Source organism: Solanum verrucosum, unplaced genomic scaffold (genome assembly GCF_900185275.1).
Source record: "Solanum verrucosum unplaced genomic scaffold, falcon-dt-bn FXZP01000080.1, whole genome shotgun sequence".
Lineage (NCBI taxonomy): Eukaryota > Viridiplantae > Streptophyta > Magnoliopsida > Solanales > Solanaceae > Solanum > Solanum verrucosum.
Window position 1 is genome coordinate 428,570 of NW_026020097.1, and position 14,207 is coordinate 442,776.

Below are 14,207 nucleotides of genomic sequence, written 5' to 3' on the forward strand. Positions count from 1 at the left end.
ATTTTGTAACTAGTTTTCGTTCGATGGAATTATATATTAGGTGTTAGATTGGAATTTTGGTCATACAAAATGGTAGAAGAAATGTCAAATTAAAGAAAGAGACGACTTTGCAATAAACAACGTAATTAAGTAGCAAACTTGTCTAATTAGGACAAGGATAAGGACTGAAGTCATCTAATTATGATGAAAATCTTCATATCTGTACTAATCATGTACTTACGGGACATATTAAACAATAATCCCTTGTAAATTGGATTTTTTTAAAAATATTAATTAAGTCTTCTTGGAGACTTTTGCCTGTGGTGGGAAATTAGGGGTTGAATTACAATGGGGAAAATTAAACAAATCTAGGTAATGAGTTATTAGCACCTAGCTAGCTAGTGTAGTAGTGTTTAATTATTATATCAATGATTAATCTGTTATCCTTATCTATGTTATCTGCTAAATTAATTAAATCATATTTGGGTACGTGATAATAAGTAAGCGACACGTGTTGCATTTATATACATATACTAGGCAAGTATTTGTTAATCCATTATATTGTATTGTTAGTTTAAATATATTGTTTGTTTTGATTATTATTTAAATTTATTGTATGATATTGTTTGAATTCATTGCTTGGTAATAACAAAATTTCTCATTTTGTATGACGATCAATCTGGTGTGATAATGTTATCACCTTAGTATTTTCTTTTTGTTTTGTTTTGTTTTTATTTATTCGTTAATAGTTTTATTTTATCCTTTACCCTATATGTAGCATTATCTCAGATTCTACTCTTTTTTTTTTTATAGATTTATCATTCAAATTATAGATGTATGACATTAATATATGTAACGATAGAGAATGATACAATCTAATCAAATATTGTATTCATTAAAATAATATAGTATGATACAATACAACACAATATATATAATATAATACGATACATTATGAAACAATAAAAACAACCGTCCAAACAAAGTGCAAGTATTCTTCGATTATAATTAATTCTTTGACGCCTGTCTGATCTTCTTCTGGCCCCTCTCTGCTAACTAATTAGAGTTCTTCTATCTAAATGATAATTTTTATAGTTAAAGTTGTTAGTTTGTCCCTTAATTGTGTAATGATTAAAGCATAAACTTGCTTTTTATTGTGTTTCTTCAAAAACAAAAATAAAAGTAATTGAATATGTTTTTTTTAAAAATAAAATAAATTACTGCTCTATCTCTTCTATCATCATAAACTATTTTCGATAAACCTTGACCCAATACCATACCACCCCTTCGAACACCATAAATATGCATATACATTGATTTGCTTAGTGTAAAATGTTTTGAATGGCTTATTATGTTTTGCACTCTTAATATATGTCTTTTTGTAATTGATGTCGTGTTCTGTTTTTGTTTTTTTAATGTTAACCTCTTTAATTTTTTTTAGAAAACAATAAAATAATTTTTTTTTAAAAAACATTCAAGATGATAAAATTAGAATACAAATAATTTAACTAAAAAAAATATGCTCAAATCTAATCTAACTAGTTTTTTTTTGGTAACAACTGTAAATATATTACCATAACCAACAAAAAGTACGAATACAAATGAAGAGCACCTTTCTCTGATAACAAAGAACAGGCCTCCTACCAAATCATAAGAAAACTAAAAACACATTAAATGCTGAATAAAATTCCTACATTTTATTGCTTTCTTGGAACTACTAAGTAACTGTAACCTTTCTCTGATTTCCTTCTTTATCTGTGCAATTGCCTCATCCGTCTGTACACATTTGCCTTTGTATCGCCTCCAATTTCTGGCACGCCAAGTGTGATAAATGATAGCTCCACATATCGCTGCCATGATCTCTTTTTGAAATAGCTTCCAGTGTTTCCCATCTATACATTCCAGAACTTTCATTATACCAATATTATGCATAGACACTTCAGTCCAATGATTCATTGCTTGCCACACAGTTGATATCCATTTGCATTTCTCAAATAGGTGATCATTGGTCTCCATTACTTTCTCAGCACATAAACAACATGCAGTATCATCAACCTGAATCTGTAACCTCAACTTTCTCTCCTGTGTAAGTAGTCTTCCCTGGACAACCAACCACATTAAGAATCTGTGTTTAGGAAGTGCCATTGACGTCCACACTAGTGCAGCCAACTTCCATGTAGGTTTACATCCTATAATTGCTAAATAACTCTTAGAAATAGAATAGTTGCCATTAAGAGTTAACATATATCTTCCTTGATTGTACCAACTCTGCATTTCCTCTTTAAGTGCATTAATTTTCCTCCAATACCAACTACTATCAATGGGAGGTTTGTGATTCCATATAGAATCAGTCTTCATATATATACCATGGACCCATTTAACCCAAAGTGCCTCTTTGTTCACAATTATTTGCCACAGTAAATGACCCACTGATGCTTTGTTCCAATTAATGCAGCCCTTAATATTCAGTCCTCCTAGTCTCTTGGGCCAACACACTTTATCCCATGCAACCAATGCTACTTTCTTCTTCTATGTACTACTACCCCATAAGTAAGCTCGACAAATCTGATCAACTTCCTTTAGAATGCTCTGGGGAAGAATAAACACTGCCCCCCAAAAACTGTGAATTGAGAAAAGCACAACATTAATCACCTGTAGTCTACCAGCATAGGAAAGTTGCTTGGAGTATGTCACTTTTATTCTTTGAGTGATCTTATCTATCAAAGTATGGCATTCTATCTTCCTCCATTTCTTTGGGGATAAGGGAAGACCTAGATACTTCATGGGAAAAGCACCGTCTGAAAATCCAGTTCTTGCAATGATTCTGCTTTTTGTATCCTCATCAACTCCAGCTAAATACACAGTTGATTTCTCCAAATTAGCCTCCAGACCAGTGACTGCACTAAAGTGCGCTAGTGCTTCCATTACTCTATTTACTGAGATCACATTAGTTAGTTATCGTCTTTTGTCATCAATAAAAAATAACGTATTAAAAGTTAAAAGTGTACTTTGAATCCATCTTAGGTGTAAAATTCTATATTTCTAGTTATATAACTGTGCGTATTCTTCATCAAAATTACTTAGCTATGTTTCTAATATAAAAAAAGAGAATTTTCGCAAATAACCTCAATATGTTCCATAGCTATAGTTTGCATATTTACGGATTGTAGCTGCAGTTTAAGCTACCTCATTTGTATAGTTTGCAGGTTTCTATAATTCACGTGTACATTTGTATAATTGAATGATTTTTGTATAAATTCGAAATAACAAATTTATACAAACACAAACATCTGAACTTTAAATAGCTATATGAATTATATTATACAAAGTTACATTATACAAATGTTATACAAATTATATTATACAAACTTGAAATCCTTGCCCACATAATTATCACTGAATATTGATCGCGAGTAGTAATTAACTAAAATTATAGTCATGATAACTAATTAACTAATATATGTTTGCTTAACCATGTAATTTTCCCTATAAATAAAAAATCACAAAATTTTATCTTTAATAACACAAGAATCTATACTTGGGCTTGGGCTTAGGCTTTTGAAGCCCAGTATTCTTGGGTCTTGGGCCAATGCTAGTTCAATTCCGCTGCTAATAATAAGTCTCTTGCGCACAACGGCACAAGTAACATGAATGGTCGAAGTTACAAAAATAGACAACTACTCCGTTGTTCAAGTTTAATCCATCTAAATACATTCTTTTTTGAATTGTTTCATATTATGACTACTTTTTTTTTAACAATACATAAATATCTTAAATACGTTCTTCGTTCACTTTTATTTGTCAAGATTAAACTTTGCAGGTCTCTTGATAAATAATAATTGATATGAATATCATAAATATTCATATTAAATGATATTTAATTTTAGATCTTGAAATTAATTTAAGAAAAAGGTAAAACATAGAAAAAATGCATTTCTTTTGATATGATAAAAGTTACAAATAAAATTAAAATATATTTTTAATATTATAAACAAGTAAAAATGAATAACGAGTACTCTGAATACGTGTATTTTGTAGAATGTTGATCTAATCAGCAATTCAAAACCTCGTGAAGTAGCTAGCTAGCTGTCTCTTGCGTGCTTACCTCGACTTCTAAGTAATGCCATCCTCTTTAGGAATTTATAGAACTTTGGAGGTAGTGATAATGTAGAAAAATTTATTTCTCAAAGTAACAATATATGTATCCTCTAATGTTATAATACACCAATAACTTAAAATATATTTAAACTATTAAATTACACTTAAAAAAGTTTACCCCCTCCACGGCCGTCTCATAATAGTTGTCATATATATTAATTTGATCATTTTTAAACCTAATTAATACGAGTAAATTTGATTTAATATTTTTGAATTAAACATAGATACTAAAAACCAAGTATTACAAGTTGCAATCCTTCTAATGCTAATATTAATATAATAAATAAATATGTCTTAAAATATTGATCAAAGTTCAAATAATTTAACTCTGGAAAATAAAATATAACAAGTATTTTGGTATGAAAAGAGTAATTATGTTTAAGACCATTTGTAATAAGCGCGAATCAAATGTTGAAACAAAATACTCCGCCTGCTCCATCTTGTTTGGCAATATTTTCTTATAATTAGGTAGTTCTTTTGGAAAGAATAGTGCATTTTTATATTTTTTTCTTAATAAGAAACTTTAAAGTCATACATGTATAATAATAACATGTACTAAATCACAATTTTAAAATCAACATTTCCTTATAAAATTTCTGACTAAATCAAACTAGGACAAACAACAATGTGGATGGAGTAAATAATAGTATTATGTAATAATTAATCGATCAAACATGCATAAAATAGGAAAATTTCAACTATTAGCGTATGCAACTTAAATCCTAATTAGCTAAAATCTAAGGATGGATAGGTACAACTGTACAAGTATGACGTATAATGTATATATATGATGATGCCTCGGTTTTCCTCTATTCAATACATATACATATATACCCCCACACGATCTTATCTTTAATGTTCAAAAACACAAAAAAAAAAACAACTTTTACATCATATATCAATATATAAACAATGTACATTTGTACATGTATATATGTACCTGTATTGAAGTCCAACTAATTCAAATTCACGCCAGATAGGATATTTTCAAGGATAACAACTTTTAACCCAAAAAAAATAAAATTCATATCCAAAATTTAAACTCGAAACCTCAATTTCATCGATTACACCAAACCCTTTGATGATTACATTATATACATCATATATCAATATATAAACAATGTACATTTGTTGGCTTTGATCGACAGCTATTTATGACAAAAAAAAATTCTAATAAAAATGTGTTGAAGCTTATCATGGATATATGCATGCATGGCTTAACTAATTTCCTGCCCTTTGTTATAAGACAAAATCTGACTCAAAATAGCTAGGTTTCATATATAATTAATGAGTCTTTAATCATAATCTGTTAAAAAAGTGGTAGGAAATTAAGAACGTCGTGACAAAACATATATAGTAGTGTTGTATGTCATGTATTCGAAGATTTAATTAATGTGCACCGTTTCCATACAAACAAACAAATTTCAAGCTTTACTCAGCAACTAGCAAAATCATGGACACATGTCTTGGACTCCATCCCCTTTATCTATGAGTAACCGTCTACAATTTAATTATATAAACATGTCTAGCTAGCTAGTCCTTTCAACAATTAATTAATGTCTTCAAGAAATAATTAATTCCCAAAAGAATATAATGTCCACTACTCTCACCACCTTTCTTCTTCTTCTTTTAGCCATTGTTGTTATTTCTAATAATGTTAACAATGTCACTAGCAACCAAGATCTTATAATTAATAATAAGGTGGTGAGGGTGTTAAGTGCCATGAAATGGGCTAAGGGTACTCTAAAAGGACAATTACTTAATAAAGAGGCAGAGGACCAAAGCTATAATGAATGTGTGAAGCTTTATGAAGAGACTGAGCCAAGACTAGCAAGGATAGTTGTGTTTGGTGGTGATCATCACAAGTATAATTACAGCCACGATGATGCTCTTACGTGGTTAAGTGCAGCATTAGCAAGTCATAGGAGTTGTTTAGATGGCTTAAAAGAGAAAGGCTTAGCTACTTTTATAAGTAGAAATGAAGAAGCTCAAAACTTGACTTTGTTGCTTAAGGATGCATTGTTTCATTATCGACAACTAACGACTCTCTCAAGAACGGGTGAGTCATACCATTTTACTGCAACTCTTATCGGTGACAAAATTAGCTCGAAACAATGGATGATAGAATTTTAACCTATATACATTAATTAATAGTATGACGTAATGTTTATTGTGGTCGTACTCCCTTCATTCTAAAATATTTGTCATGTTTTGCCTTTCGAGAGACTATTTAATTAATTTTTAAAGTAAACTTAATATTTTAAAATTAAAATTTTAAATATTCGAAAACTATAAGTTGCAATTTTTCTCATATTCTATTGGTAGAAAATTATATCTTAAAATATTGATCAAACTTTATATAGTTTGATTCTTGATAGGTGAAAACGTGACAATTTTTTTGGGACTAATAAAGTATGATTTAAGCTGATGTGAAAAGATATTTACCTTATTTTATAAGTTACTATTGATTTTATTTGCAATTTTCGTTTTGAATAATTTAAGTGTATATGTATGGAAAATTAAAAATTGCACTAGTGGTTTTTCTTTTCCCTTTTAATGGTCCTTTTGGGTGGGTCTACATTTGCTTTATATTATTATAACTTTTATAAATCGATACAGTAAATTTTCATACTATTTGGTTGTCTAAATCATAATTACATACATATAATTGTTCGAAAACGTAAGAGTAGTAATTAAATTGGAAAATAAGGAAAGTTACATACGACTTTGAGAAATGAAATACAACCAGGAATCGTTTCGGGACTAGCTATCTCGAGATTTTACGGAATTATAATATGAGAATTAATAGTGACAAGTTTATTTTATTTATATATTTTTGGGATGATGTTTGGTTCATTGGGAAAAAAATAATAATGAAATCTATGGATATAATATAAAACATGTGTTTTGTTTATAAATTGGGACAAAAAATTTATTTCAATTTTAGCCTAATCATGATGGAGTTGCCTTAGGCAAAGGGGTGGTCCGGTATACATGCTTCATTGGAAAATGATGTGGTTTACAAAAGTTAAATAGTAGTACTAGCTATTATGAATGTATATTTGGTGACAGGGGCACAATTAATACCAATGAGCTCCAATGAAGAAGGCAAGGGGCTTTTGGCATCATGGAATGCAGCAACATCCAAACCTGATATAGTAGTTGCACTTGATGGTTCTGGCAATTACAAGACCATCAACGACGCTGTGGCTGCGCTCTCTAGTATGACACGACCAGAAAGAACAGTTGTGTATGTCAAATCTGGTACATACCGCGAAAATGTTGAAATTGGAAGGAGACTTAATAACTTGATGTTTGTTGGTGATGGCATTGACAAAACTATCGTTACTGGTTATAAAAATGTCCCAGATGGAGCTACCACCTTGGGCTCAGCTACATTTGGTAAGTCCCACATATACTAGAATTTAATTTATTCTGTTTATATAACAATGATGTTCGAGCCAGTTTGTATTTGTTGTTTCTCACTAGCACAACGAGTAACTTTCTCATGAACCACAACTTTAGTCATACATAATGTCATTTTTATTATAGGCGTATCTGCTGATGGATTTTGGGCCAGAGACATGACATTTGAGAACACAGCAGGACCAAACAAGCATCAAGCAGTGGCACTAAGAGTAGGCTCAGATCTCTCGATTTTCTATCGTTGCAGCTTTAAAGGTTACCAAGACACGCTCTTAGTACACTCTCTAAGACAATTTTATCGCGATTGTCACGTATATGGTACCATCGACTTCATATTTGGTGATGCATCTGCCGTTTTTCAAAATTGTGACATTTTTGTTAAGAAACCAATGGATTACCAATCCAACATGATAACAGCACAAGGGAGGGATGACTCAAATGAGAATACAGGGATTGTTATACTAAATTCGCGAGTTTCTTCATCTTCGGAGTTCACTGCTGTTAAAGATAGTTTCAAGAATTACCTAGGCAGACCGTGGAAAAAGTATTCAAGGACAGTGTTTATTAAGACGGATTTGGATGGATTGATAGATCCAAAAGGGTGGAAAGAATGGAGTGGTGATTTTGCACTTTCGACATTATATTATGCAGAGTATATGAATACAGGGAGTGGAGCTAATACTGGAAACAGAGTAAATTGGCCTGGTTTTCATGTGTTACGTGATGCCAATGAAGCAAGCCAATTTGCAGTAACAAATTTCATACAAGGTGAATCTTGGATCCCAGCAAGTGGAGTACCATATTGGGCTGGCATATGATATGTTATTTGTCAAGACACTCAACAATGTGGAGGGTATTAAATTGGGAAATGTGCATGTTACTACTGAAGTTGTATTTGTAGAAATTATGGTGGTCTGGTAGGGTGTATAAAAATAGTAGAGTAGGTACGAATAGGTGTACTAATAAAAATAAGAAGTATGGCATAATTTCTTGAAATAATGTTTGGTTTTAAAATATCCTCCACAAATATGGATAAAAGGACGTGAAAAAGATTTTGATGGACAATTATGTTTTTGACCATGCTAATGCATGCACATTAAAATTCTATGCATTACTAATACTGTGAGTTTCCATGTATTAGTTATATACATACCTTAATACCAAATAGAGTATATAACTAATGTATACCTAAATTGAAAAAGTGTACTAAACTGTACTAGTAATACACCAACTAATAGCCAAGTATATACAACTTTTTTGTTCTTTATGTGGAAATAGTTTTCTTTGAACATTTTGAATAATACACAAAGCCAAGCCATTCAATATTTTGAATGAGTCATCATCCCTATAACTTGAGCCATTCAACATTTTGAATAATACACAAAGTATATATATATGTTTGAAATTATGTACTATTTTTTAATTCAACAACTTAAATATTGCATAACAAATAATATCAGCATAACTAATGTAAACATTACTAATATAAATATTAGTACACCTTATTCAATGTTATTCTAATACACCTTATCAAATGATAAGTAATCTACATACTCTCAAAATTAGGCAAAAGAAGATTGTATCCTCTGAGTGGTACAACTACAAGTATCATATCCTATATATTTCCAAACCGTTTCGTATAATATTTTTAGTTGTTCTACGTGATTTGTATATTTTTACAAGTTAAAAAATTATTTAATTTTAACAAATTTATATATTTTACGATTATTGCATTTTTAAAAAGCAAATAGAATGACTTGTAGCCCCTCTAAATCAAGTACTACTACATTTAAGATAAATTTAACTTGATATCTGATTAGGTTGGTAAATACTCATTCTGTCTAATAATAGTTGTCCATTATTTACTTTACACACTTTTTAAGAAACTATAAATAGAAGGGTAATTTACTATATCACCCTTTGAATATAATAAATACAATGTCTTGAAAAATGTTACTATAGGAAAATAACTATAATTAATGATAAGGGTAAATTATGAACTAAGTGTAAAATTATCAATTGATTTCATAAAGTAGACGAGTATAGTTGGATATCCCAAAATAATATAGTGGACAACTATTATTGGACATATGGAGTATCATGTGTTGAGAAATCTTTTTTTTTTACATTCATCAAATAAATTGAAATGGATGGGGTAATAACTTACTTAACTCTATTTTTTTAAGAGAAGAAATGAAGTGACGTGATTCTTAAAAGTTAACTCTCTAATTATATTGCACAATTTGTTTTCAGAAAAGTGATAATATAAAAGAGTTTTGGTATATTATTAAATAGTAGTAATATCGAACATTAATACTTAAATGTTTTATGGGAAAATTACGCGGTTAAATAAATTTATACTACTTAATTATTCATCATAGCTATAGTTTGCTATAATTACCACTCACGACTAACATTATACATTAATTACGTGGGCTGACTTCGAGTTTATATAATTAGCCACGTTTGTATATGTATAATTCGCCAGAATATACAAATACATATGTATAATATACAATTATCTAACATATATACATATACTATTCACCTTTCTCCCACTCTTTGCCCCCTCTCTCTGGCCTCTCTCCTCTCTCTCCCAGTCTCGCTCGCCTCTCTCCTCCATATAACATGTAGCTACGAATTGTAATTATCAAATTATAGCTATGAAGAATAATTAGACTATTTTTGAATGGCTATATGTGAAAGTTCCCATGTTTTAATTACCTTTATAAGGAAAATTAATACAATTTGTTAGAAAATCATTATTGCACGTAGGAGGATATAAATTTTTTTTAGTATGTAATATATATTTGTTTTTAGCGGTCCATAATGTAGCATTTTTCTTCTTTTTTTTTTTTTTTTTTTAGAGTTTATTTATTAGTCCTTTTTTCCGCTGGAAAACCCTAAACTGAAAAACCTCTCTTGCTATTTTCCTCTCCCTTGCAAGAAAACACCCATAACCATTTTCAAAGGTCAGCTTTATCCAGCTTCAAAGATTCAACCATTTTAATCCATGGTTTTTATTAAATTTTATTTCATTTTTTTATATGTATATTGGGATGATTAATAATGATTTTGTACTTTGTAGAGTTATTGAAAGAATCCATGGCAGGAGGATCAGAAGTGGTTGAAGCTGCTTTATCTTGTGCTAAGTGTAGCAAGCCTGCTCATCTTCAGTATGTGTCCACTCTTTGTAATTTTTGTATGAGTTTTAAGTGTTTCTGCAAAGTGATAGTTTGTAATTTCCTTTGTTGAATTTGAATATTTGGAGACAAATAAATGTTTTCAAATATTCAACTGTGTTTGAGCTTATGCGAATTGCATATTTGTGTGTAGGATTTAAGACTTAAAGAGATAATTTTTTGAGGGTTAGGTGGATTTTTCAAGGGGTTAAGATGAAAGAGGTGTTCTAATTCTAGTAGGTAGAAAATAGTAGTAGTATTTTTAGTTTTATGAATTGAAGATGGAATGGAGGGATTGTCATTAGCTAATACATCCGAATACAAATGATCTTTCTCGTAACCTGGGGATTTCTGTGTCCTTTATGTAGCGGTGATAGGCTAAATTCATTCCTTTCAGTTTGGAGTGTAGGTCTATTATTGGCAAAGGTAGTACGATGCAATATCAAGTCCCGAGTTTGAAGGTGAAGCAAGTTTAGTATCTAGTGGTGCTGATAAAAGAAAGTCTAGTATCTAAGTGGTAAAGATGAGGGCAGGCCCATTATCCTTTGGGTTTCTGAAGCTGGAACCAAGGGATTTCTCGATTATAAAAAAAATAGTATAGGTTCTATTGTGGTTTAAAGCTGTATGGTTGACGATGCTGATGATGTCTGGATGTAATAGAGTATTTTCTTTAAGGATATCATCAGCTTGCTTTTCGGGACCTTCATTAATTATCCTTGAACTTTGAAGTTCAATGCATCCAACAACTGTTTGCAATTGCGATGTGTGATCTTTTAGCTATTGTAGTTTGCAATTGCGGTGTGTGATCTTTGGACTGCCTATAATTGTTTTTTTAGTGCTGTTACTTTCAGGGAAGAGTTTCTGCCTGTGATATCTCTGTTAAATTATTTTATCTTTTATTTGAAGGTGTCCTAAGTGCGTGGAGTTAAAGCTTCCTCGTGAAGGTGCTGCTTTCTGGTTTGTAGCTTTGACCATTCTTTTTCTGAGCTATCTTCTCCATTTTTCATCATCTAGCTGAAGCTTAAATTTGGGATTACTGATGTGTATCGTTTATAACTTTATATCATAACTGAAACCGTCCATCTGTGGGAAATAAGCTATTCTTTTTTTTAGCAGTTTGTACATGGTATTTATTAGTTTGGTATAACTGTTGTGATGTAAGAGAGGGATAAGGGTGTACTCACTGCTTGTTAAAGATTTGTATGTGAATAACCCGTGCTCCTCCATGCTATGTTTGCAGAACCTTTTGTAATAGGTCTATTGTCTATTATCATATTAGAAAGCTGGACTCCCTATCTGCATTAGTTGTTCAATGTCAAAAACTCAGATTTCAATAGTGGAACTGAAACAACGAGAAGACATTAGAAGAATATTACATTCTAGCTACTAAACAAAATGTTTGGAGAACTGCAACCTCCTGTCTGATAGATCAAATCTAAGTGAATTTGGAAAGTTATAACTGCTGTAAATGTGAACTGAATAAAAAAATGAATGGCTAATGGGATGAGAATCTCTTCCTATGACAATAGTTAGATCTTTATTTTCTCTGGCCATTAGTCTAATACCTAGATTTTGATGCAAGTTGCTTCTTGTCAGCACGCAGGATTGTTTCAAGGCATCTTGGAGTTCTCACAAGTCTGTCCACTTGAAGGCAAAATTATCGTCTCTGGCAACTGAAACTCCAGGTGAACAAAATGCAGCCTCACCTAGTGATGGTTGGCTATATTGCTTGAGGAAAGGACAGGCTCGAACACCAAAAATTCCGCATTTTGACTGGACTGGGTATGTTGGATATGGTTCTTTATCTTCGACCTTTGCTGATGTAATATGTACATACATACCTTGTTTTGGATTTCCATGGTTCCTCTCCAATTAGAAAAGTTAGAACTATGCATTTATTCGGTAATGGACTACTTTCTAATTTGATCCTATCATGTCTTGCATAAAACTTGGAACTCTCCCGGTCAGATTTTAGTTGGTCCCAAAATATCTAACTCTGTGAATGATAGTAAGACACTGTTTTGGCATCGGTGAATGGTCCTTAGAATGCATTTCTCACTGACATTTATTTCCAGCTACAGTTTCTTTGAACTGTCCTGCTCTCAATGTAGAATTAGTAAAGGTCCTGACAAGTTCTTGGTGAAAATAAAACTGGCTAGCAGAGTCTATTTTGGAGTCGTGTGTTCCTTCTTCTCCTTTACTTGTTTGGATCCTTGTTCTTTGCTGTCCTTAACCTCGCCGGATTATGGAATGCATTTCTCATCGATATTTATGTCCAGCTACAGTTTGTTAGAATTGTCGTACTATGGGATGGAGAATTACTAAAGGGGCTTTGCAAGTTTGTGATGTTACTAACGGTGGCAAAATTAGGCCATCCCAACATTTGGCGGGTTGGGCTTATGTTCATGAAGGGCCAATCTTGGCACAGCCCATGTCTCCATCTAAAAGTTGGGATGATTTGGACTAACAGCCTGTTTGGATTGGCTTATTTTAAGTGCTTTTAAGCAGAAATAGCTTTTAAGCACTTTTGGAGTGTTTGGGTAAATTAAAAGTGCTATAAGCACATGATTTTAAGCTAAAATGATAAAAATACTAAAGCCAATCCAAACAGGCTCTAAATATGTAGCCCAAATTGACCCATAAGAAAATTTGTCAAAATATTTTAATTTTTTCGAAACTTAATATATATATATATATTTTTTTATATTTTTTTGATATGTTAAAATATAGCCATAATAAAGAGAGAAAAGTTTTAGTAGTTTTGTTGGTGGTTAAACAAATAACTTAAAGCTTGTTTAGAGTTGGGCCGGTTGGGCTATGAACCATTATTTAGCCCATCTCGGCGAAAAAACCTTTGGGTGGGTTAATGACCTGCCCCCCATTTCGATTGCAAATTCAACTCAACTTTCCATTTGACACCCTTAGATGAAACTAAAACAGGCTAGCAAAGTCTATTTTGAGTTTGTGTGTTCCTCTTCCTCCTTTACTTGTTTGGATGCTTGTTTTGATTCCCATATTTCTCTATATTAGTGGAGTATTTTTTAATTATCTCATGCTCAACTTATGCGAACTGTATTTTTGTTACCAAAACATGCTGTTATGAACCTGAAGTGGTTGTCCAAACAGCTATATGCATTAGTTGTGAAGAGTAAATAAACTTATGAGTTGTCTGTATTTTCTGAATGATTCCCTTCAGAATTAAAAAAAAACCAGAACTAATTATTTTCAGTGATGTTGGAGTGAATGTGAAGATTGTTTAATTCTCAGCTGTCTGTTTATGCCGAAGTATTCACCACCTTGTGTCATCTAAAGGAATTTCTTTTCAAGTACAGCACAATTATCCATCTTCATCTTCTAAGAGTTTGATATCAAAGATGAGAAGTTTTCTTCTTCCCATCTGTCCCAGCCTTGGTGGACAAAGTTACTTGGTACTGTTGTTGGTGGGAGGGGACAGGTATCCTG

At 31.6% G+C, this 14,207-nt stretch overlaps 2 protein-coding genes across 2 annotated transcripts in view; both read left to right on the top strand.

Annotated features, from left to right (window-relative positions):
• Window positions 1-14,207, top strand: part of LOC125824818 (methionine aminopeptidase 1A) — a 60,467-nt gene that overhangs the window by 40,030 nt on the left and 6,230 nt on the right. Inside the window, exons 2-5 of the mRNA XM_049504169.1 lie at window positions 10,517-10,535; window positions 10,652-10,739; window positions 11,652-11,702; window positions 12,342-12,527. Coding sequence (XP_049360126.1) covers window positions 10,669-10,739; window positions 11,652-11,702; window positions 12,342-12,527 — 308 coding nt within the window. The 5' untranslated portion in view covers window positions 10,517-10,535; window positions 10,652-10,668. The remainder of the gene's footprint in view (window positions 1-10,516; window positions 10,536-10,651; window positions 10,740-11,651; window positions 11,703-12,341; window positions 12,528-14,207) is intronic.
• On the top strand, window positions 5,731-8,407 carry LOC125824844 (probable pectinesterase/pectinesterase inhibitor 36). Its single transcript, XM_049504198.1, has 3 exons — window positions 5,731-6,196; window positions 7,210-7,539; window positions 7,690-8,407. The coding sequence occupies exons 1-3, from the start codon at window positions 5,731-5,733 to the stop codon at window positions 8,379-8,381; spliced, it is 1,488 nt and encodes a 495-aa protein (XP_049360155.1). The 3' UTR covers window positions 8,382-8,407.

Excerpts from the sequence above, each read along its gene's own strand:
- LOC125824844 (XM_049504198.1), top strand. The coding sequence starts at position 5,731 with ATGTCCACTACTCTCACCACCTTTCTTCTTCTTCTTTTAGCCATTGTT. Across the intron at positions 6,197-7,209 it reads AACGACTCTCTCAAGAACGG|GGGCACAATTAATACCAATG; the intron begins GTGAGTCATACC and ends ATTTGGTGACAG. Across the intron at positions 7,540-7,689 it reads CTTGGGCTCAGCTACATTTG|GCGTATCTGCTGATGGATTT; the intron begins GTAAGTCCCACA and ends TTTTTATTATAG.